Genomic DNA, 8,198 nt, shown 5'->3' on the forward strand with positions numbered 1-8,198 from the left:
TATTTTTATAACTTCTAAGGAGGAGAGATTTTGTTGGGGACTACCCTGCCTGGTTTTAGAAGCTGTAACCCCCCATGGCTAAGGCTGAGTAAAGAGACCTTGGGACCATTAGCCACTTAGGAGACAAAGCTTATCTTCCTGGTAGGGGCACCATCTCAGTCCCCTTTTACTTCACCCTGCTTGGCCCCAGGCAGATGACTGGTTAGCCAATGACAGGTAAGATTCCTCAAAGAAGGGATGACCTAAGACAGGCACGGTCACAAAGGGGCCCTCAGGGAAGAACTTTGGGGGCGATAGGAAAAGGGGGTGACGGACCCTCACCACTTGGCTTTGACATAGCCTGAAACAATGTCTGCAAGAAGTCTCCTAACCTCTTGGCTACCTTATTTCCCCTGCCTGCCTTATGCCTGAAACAATGCCGGAGGTGGGTGCAGCCCTGGGCGGGAACAGGCGGTTTTCCTGGGGCGATCAGGCCTAAGAAAGAATGCATAAAATCCTGTGAAACCTGCTTTGCTAAGAATGTCCTCAATTTTGTGATAAGGGTCCAAGAATGAAATGAGTTTGTTTCCCAAAGTTTTATGGCCCTTTAGCTAACTGACACTGACTCAGAATAAGCCCTCACAGTTCTTTGACTGTTATTTATTGTTTGATCATTACTGCCTGACAATGATGAATGAGGACCTTTCTTGATGTAATGCTCCCAGAGTGTAATAAAAGCCTGTCCAGGCAAAGGTCAGCACATTCTCTCGCTCAGAGAGTGGCCATGCTGTCCCTTTTCTCCACCAGACTTCTGCAGTCTGTGTGAATTTGTTCGTTGCATCCGCAACACTGTGGACACTGCTGGTTGGAGTCAGCATCAAGATTTGTCAGTGTATTTTTCCTGGTGGAATACAGACCAGACCTGCTATTTTCTTGAACAGTCAGAACAAAATTTTGTACAACTTTTTAAATGAAATGAGCAGTTGCTGCTAAGGTTTATTTTGTTACTTAGGAAAGACCCATGGTTGAACATGTTAGGAATTACTAAAACAAATCAATCAATTATTATTTTTTCCCCCTCAAAAAAGGTACAAATTAAAAGACTTGGGGAAACTTTAGGGAAGTCAATTTTTTTTTTCTTCATGGAAGTCTTTGAGTTTCAGCAATTTGTAAGCCTATGGTGGGAGGAAAACTATGGTAGAGAAAACAAAGATTCAGGGAAAATGTCAAAATTAAAATGTAACAAACTATTTAATATGACATTTGTTTGTATGCTTCTTTTTTTATGTTGTTCAAGTACAGTTGTCTCCATTTTCCCATCACCTCATTCCCCTGCCCCACCCACCACCACCTCCCACCCTCAATCCTTCCCCCCTTTGGCTTTCCCCATAGGTCCTTTATACTGATGACCCTTTCCCTTCTTTCCCCTGTTATTTCCTTTCTCCTCCCTTCTGGTTACTGTCAGTTTATTCTCTATTTCAATGTTCTTGGTTATGTTTTTGCTTGCTTGTTTGTTTTCTTGCTTACATTTTTCTAAAGATGCCCTTTTTAAATACAAAATTAATACTAATGGCTCCAGCTGCCCCAAATATCAATAATAATAACACTCATTATGCCAAGCACTTCACATTCATTATTTTATGTATTCTTCATCTCTCTGTGAGATTGATATGATTATTATCACCATTTAGAAGAAAGGGAGATAGAAATTTTTGAAAAGTTAAGTGACTTGCCTATGATCAAATTTTAAGTGGCAGAGACTGGTTATCTATTTAGGTCTGCTGGATTCCAGAAATTTAGCCCTTAACCCCTATTGTGACACAACCAAAGACACTGACATGTGAATCTCTGGGAGAGAAATAGTTCCTATGAAGAGAATTCTCCCTTCATTATGTCTTGTAGGCTCTGAAGCTATATAACTTTTCCTACAGCTAAGGTTGGAAGTAATATTTGATAAGCCCTGCAGAGCTTAGAAGCTTAAGGGGGCAAAGGTGCATGTGATGTGTAGCAAATGAGATTTCCTGGATGTTGTTGGTTCCTTCAGTTAGTATATTTGGTATCACATCAGTTTTTTCAAGAAGCTGACACTTGTACTCTCTATCCTGAGACAAATTATGAACAGAGTCCATTTTTTCATATTTCATCTCTACTCTTACACTCCTCATTGTTAGACATACTCCCTAGTTGAGCTTACTGGGTAAAACAAGAATAAACAATACATTGGATGGGTGAAGAAGGGAAGGAAGATGTGAGAGATCATAAGAAAAAGGTCTGTGAGTGAAATACCTTGATCATTTACCTGATGTTTTATCTTTCCAGAAAATTCACTCTTTAAATATGCACAAAGACTTCTGCTTCCAAGAAGATGGAGTAGACAACCTTTTTGCTATTGTCCCAATAAATACAGCTAAAAATCCTGAAACACAAAAATATTCTGAAAGGTGGAAAGAAGGCAGACTGTCTGGGACCTCAGGAACAGAAGAAAGACATGGTGGTAAATTCTCTGGGTTTTCTTTTTGTCTCATACACTTCGATTAGGTGTTAGAGAAGATGGTGACCAAGAAATGTCAATGGGTTCAGATATGGCCATGGGCCAGTGGAGACCATGTTCAGGGAGTCTGGACATCCACTCCTACCACAAGGTACTCTACCCTGAGGATCAATGGAGGGCCAGGGAGAGCAGTAATGAAGTGTCCCCTGGACTTCTACCTGCATCTGGCAGTGATGAAGCAGTATCTTCTCTTCCCCTATGAGAGTAGCATCAGAGGAGGCCTGATAAAATACAAGATTTAAGTAAGACCCAGAGTCTTTTTAATATAACATTCATAATATCCAGGTGTCAATGAAAGCAATCTCTCACCCTACCAAGTAAGATGTTAACTTGAATTAGAAAAGACAATAAAAAATGTCAATACTGACATGACACAAATGTTAGAATTATCTGATAAGAATTTCAAAGCAGCCTTTACAATAGTGCTTCAACTAATAATTACAAACATGCTTGGAACAAATAAAATAAATAGAAAGTCTTAGCAAAGAAATGAGTTACACTGAAAAGCCAGGTAGAAAATTTAGAACTGAAAACAAAATAGCAGAATCAGTGAACTTGAGGACAGAACACTAGAAATTACCCAAAACGAACAACAGAAGACATAAATAAATAAGTAAATAAATAAATAATGAGCAAGCTTTGGGGACAAGTGGGACTGTAACCAAAGATCTAATTATTGGGTCACTGGAGTCCGAGAAGAAAAGGAGAAATGAATGGTACTGAAAGAATATTTGAAAAATACAAAGGCTAAAAATTACTTAAATTTGGGAAAGACATAAACGTAAAAGTTCAAGAACCTGAATGGACCCCAAACAGGATAAATCCAAAGACAGGACATATCACATTCAAACTTCTAAAAATTAAGGATAGTGAAAAGAAAGTCTTGAGAGCAGCCAGAGAAATGATGCAGGAAATGCACTATTTTTTGGCATTAGAAGAATAGGCTTGTTACCAGTACTTCTTGTTGATTTCAGTTATTAGTCTTCTGCATTTTTAACTGGACACAACCAAGTTAACATGTACAGAGCATTTACTGGACATCTACAAGTTATGCTGGACACCTGGGAGACATTTGTCAATCCCATTTTTCCTCTGTTCCAAAAGCAGGTGTTATCCCTCAGAGAAAATCAAGGAATTCCAGAATTGGGAAAAAAAAAAAAAACCTCATAAAAAGGAAACACAAGAGCAAAAATTTGTAATTTTGGATTTCTGGATGGGCTTCAGCTCCGTGAACTCCCTAAATTAATCTACAAATGCCAGCATGTATGTATATTTTTCTCAGAAAATGAGCATATCTTTTGTCAGAATCTCAAACAAACTGGTGTCCCTAGAGGTTAAGAGTCACTGTAAGAGTTTCTGTTCTTTTCAGGCAAAACCATATAATCCAACTTACGTAGATGAGAAAAAAGGCTAAAAATAGAGAAGATATTCCTAATCACATTCATCAAAATTTTTGAATGCCTCCTTATGATAATTCTCTACTTTTAAGGGAAAAATAGGAAATAATAGTTTTCTAATTCCTTCTAAGGCATTTGTGGAAATACATGTTCATTAACGATTGTTTGCTTGTAGTCCTATTTTGAACATTTAAAAAATAATATATGGAGGTAACTAAATGATTAATGCACTGTGATTTAAAATGTACTTTAGGTTTGATTCTCCCCAATGCCAATGGAGAAGTTTAGGCATACAAGGAAAAAGCAGCAGCCTCTCTACCTACATCAGTACCAATGAACTAGTTTGTAAGAGACAGGACAAACTGTCCCACAAGCTGCATTCCTTTTTCCATCTTAAAAAAAAAAAAGCTTGTAAAATTAAGTTCTATGATGATACAATGTATAAATGCCAAGTTATCTGAACAAAAAATGTTAGAGCTTTGTCTGCTGAAAAACAAAATAGCTATCACAAAAACAGGTCCCTTCAGATTTTATAATGTCTTTATAGTTATAACTTTGCTGTCCCTCACTCCTTGTGCCCTCCACCAAATTCCTTGTTAGCCAGTTCTGCTCACACCTGCAGAAATGCACTGAAAACAGAATCTTAAGTTGCTGCTGCCTGTTTTCTGATCAAAATTAAGGTTCCCAATATCACTTGCAGTTAGAGGTTAGATAATGCATTATTTTAGGAAGAAACTTGACTGCCTGCTTCCAGTAAGACACTAAGTAGTTTGATTTACTCAGATTATTCTATGGTATTTTTTATCTACAGAACTGAAAGAATCACTGGGGGTCCTTTTTAAACAGAATTATAGGATCCAACCCTACAATGACTACAGCACAATGGAGAGGGACTTGGGAATTTGAGTTTTATCCAGTGTCTTGGGCAATTCTTGGACTCAAACAGGTTAGAGTAGTATTCTTAAAACTTGAATGTGCAGATAAGCCTGGGATCTGAAACAAATGCAGATTCTAATCCAATTGGTTTGGATTGGGCCTGAGATCCTGCCTGAGATCCAGTTCTAACGAGTACCCAGGTGATATTGCTGATTTGAGAACACATTAAGTAGCAAGGTCAGATAAAGTATGTCTCATTGGGCTGGTGTATAAATCAGTAGAGGCTACTACATTTTCCTCCTCTCCTCCCTTACTATGCCCATTTTTCATTTTCCACTTATTTTGACTCTATAAACTAGTGTGATCAGTTAGGTCAGGCATTCTGCCCTTCTTACTTAGCTTACATAAAAAGTCTGCACAAAGAAATATCTTAAAATAAACAAAAAATAGACACCATACATTAATTTGCAACATAATGGGTTTATATTTGATATAGCATTTCTCACCATGGGAGTGTTACTCAGTTAATGTAAAGATTTTAACATTACATCTCTTCTCTATTTCACTGTCAATACAGAGTATTTTTTTTTGCATTAAATCTTTTCTCCATTTCAATGTTAGATACACTGAATACATTTTTTTAAAACTTTTCTTCCTAAGAAATAAAATTTTTAAGTTTTGACTGACTATATTTTATTTCTAATATCAAGGTACAATATTAACTTGGGAGATAACAAAAATCTAGCAAAAATACAGAGAAAAGACACCTCAACAATGTAGGAAGCAGTGATTACAACTGAATAGTGGCTACTTCCTAGAATCCTAGGCAAGTGTCCTTCTCCCAATTTCATTGCTTTGAGAATTCTGAGACTATTAAATATTACTTATGCAAATTTCAGCCATCTGACTTACTTGATCCTCTTTCTAACTAGCAAATACAAATTATAAACTGCATTTTTCAGTGCATTATTTGTTGTGAAAAAACATTTTTTTCCATGTAACATATATCAACTTATTCCAAATTATACAGAAAATAAGAATGTAAAATTACCCTATTTTTGGTTTCTTGGGAACTTTGAGACACCAAAGCTCAGTTTTTAACCTCAATAGCGCAAATATTTTCGGGGTGAGGTTTGATTCAGGAGGCTCTTCAAAATCATACCTCTCCATTTCTCTTTCGTGAATATACCCCCAAACAAGCACAAATGCCTGTAATGCAGAGAACCACACCTAAAAAGAGAGCGATTGCATCTCCTGCTTCTACTGCTTCAACAACAGGCAGCACCAAAAGCAGTGAAATGAGGACTAACAACTGTGCTGAAACTGAGGTCATGATGTTGGGACCTTGGGATGGCTGGATCTTGAGCTCTGAAGGTTTTCTAGAAATTAAACATGGAAACAAAGAGGAACCATTAAAATTCCCACCTTTTCAAATTACCATATGAATACATGACAGTCTACACAACTTTTTAAATTTAAATTTCAGACACACCTTATTTTACTATGAAAAAAACTAAGGGAAGTAAAAGGTACTTAAAGATGGTCATTTGAGGTTAATATCCCTTTCTCATGGTTAACTTAGTCCAGCGATTTTTCCACACTCTACAATGCCAACACGTGAGAATCAACCAAACAAACTGAACAGCAGAACATAGTAAGAACAGAAAATGCCCAAGACACTCACTTGGAAACTTAAAATATCCTAGTGAGTAAAAATTATTTTCTTAGGGTCTCTCTCAACCTGGATATAGAGACAATCTGGTAAAACTCACACAAATAAAACTATAAAATTGCGGGGAATTAGTACAACTTACCAAGGAAGCGATGAATGTATAATTGTGTCTGACTTGAAATACTCCCTTTCTGGGACTCGGAAGCTAGGAGGTTCCACGTGACAACGCCTATTACCAGAAGAGGAAGGGAAGACTTAAAAATTACTCCTCATTATCATTACTATTACCATTAATATTATTTTAAGAGGGCAGCTACAGTCAGTGCAGATCAGGGAGCTGGTAAGGAAGGGGGAGGAATGAATATTAACTAGAGAAAACAGTTTGTTCAAGCAGGGATACTAGACAAAATTGGTCAGTTCACCAGTAAAGGAAAAACTTTAAAGAAAAAAATCGTATTGACAGACAAGTTCGTTCCAGTACTTTAAAAATATTAAAAAGAATCCCTGCTGCGGCCGGCAGGGTGCAAATTTGCCCCGTTTTACAAATACACTGTGGCAACCCAACTATCCTTTCTAAGAGAGTTCCTACATTACCTTACAGGAAGCAGCCATTACAGGAATAACAAGGAGGGCGATGTCTCTAAACTACATTTCCCACAATCGCCGCAACCAGGACTCCCGGGATGCACTAGCGCGCTCCCCTCTGACTGGATGTGAGGTGATGGCCACGCTCTGTGGAAGAAGAGTAGTGAGTACGGGGGTTACTACTTGTCCCAATGTTTTATAGATAAATTGGTTTAGTGTGTTTGTACGAACGCTATTTGATAGTAAGAAAAAAAAAATGACGGCAACTTTTTTTTTTTTCCTTCCCATACAAGACATTATGGCTTTTTCTTCCACAGAAATGAATAACCGCAGGAAGAGATCACCTGAGCCAGAGCCATCTGTTTAGGATGCTTTTAAAGTAGCGGATTCCCACAATTTTGAAGGGAATCCACTGCAAGCATCTAACAAATGTGCTTTATGAGTCTGTTAATTCTTTTTTACCAATGGACAGGAAATATTTTAAGACATTTTGGAAAATGTTAAAGCCAGTTGTTGGGGCGGGAGGGGGGGCAGATACATTTTGGAAGGAATGGTTACAGCGCTGTAAGAACATTTATATGATTCAGGTTCTGATTTTCCATATTAGTTCAGGAATGCAGTATATGGTACAATTTAGTGACTGCTTCTCAACCATGTTTTTATGATAACCACTCTAAATGTCCCCAAATATGTATGAAAAGATATAAAACTATTCCTTTTACATCATAAGAATGAACTATTTGCGTATATAAGTTATAACCTGTTCCGAATCTCTTGAAGTCAAATATTTGTCAAGTCCTTACTGTACCTTTCTAGTCACTGAGACTTCTCAGTTCATTTACTGACTCCACAATTTATTTGACACCCTCACATTGTCAGTTATTAATGATGTGGGTTAGGAATGAAGTCACCTGCCCTATCTAAAAGTCTCAGTCACTCAGATACATTTTTTTCAGATGCAGGAGTACAATGTCCATCAATAGCATGGTGGATATCTTTTTCTTACACATTACTAATCTCTCTAGACTGACAGCAAAACTTTATATTGGAACCTCAACACACACCCAGGAAGTACTCAGTAATGTTGGCCAACAATTATTTGGCTAATAATAATAAATAAATGTGCCAACAAGATTTT

At 37.4% G+C, this 8,198-nt stretch overlaps 1 protein-coding gene across 1 annotated transcript; it reads right to left on the reverse strand.

Moving 5' to 3' along the window:
- Nucleotides 1-5,912: 5,912 nt before the first annotated feature.
- On the reverse strand, nt 5,913-7,131 carry SMIM30 (small integral membrane protein 30). The gene is made up of 3 exons (XM_053926833.2): nt 7,070-7,131; nt 6,618-6,704; nt 5,913-6,182 (listed from the first exon to the last, which is right to left on the reverse strand). The coding sequence occupies exon 3, from the start codon at nt 6,134-6,136 to the stop codon at nt 5,960-5,962; it is 177 nt and encodes a 58-aa protein (XP_053782808.1). The 5' UTR covers nt 6,137-6,182; nt 6,618-6,704; nt 7,070-7,131; the 3' UTR covers nt 5,913-5,959.
- Nucleotides 7,132-8,198: the final 1,067 nt, after the last annotated feature.

Source organism: Desmodus rotundus, chromosome 6 (assembly GCF_022682495.2).
Source record: "Desmodus rotundus isolate HL8 chromosome 6, HLdesRot8A.1, whole genome shotgun sequence".
Lineage (NCBI taxonomy): Eukaryota > Metazoa > Chordata > Mammalia > Chiroptera > Phyllostomidae > Desmodus > Desmodus rotundus.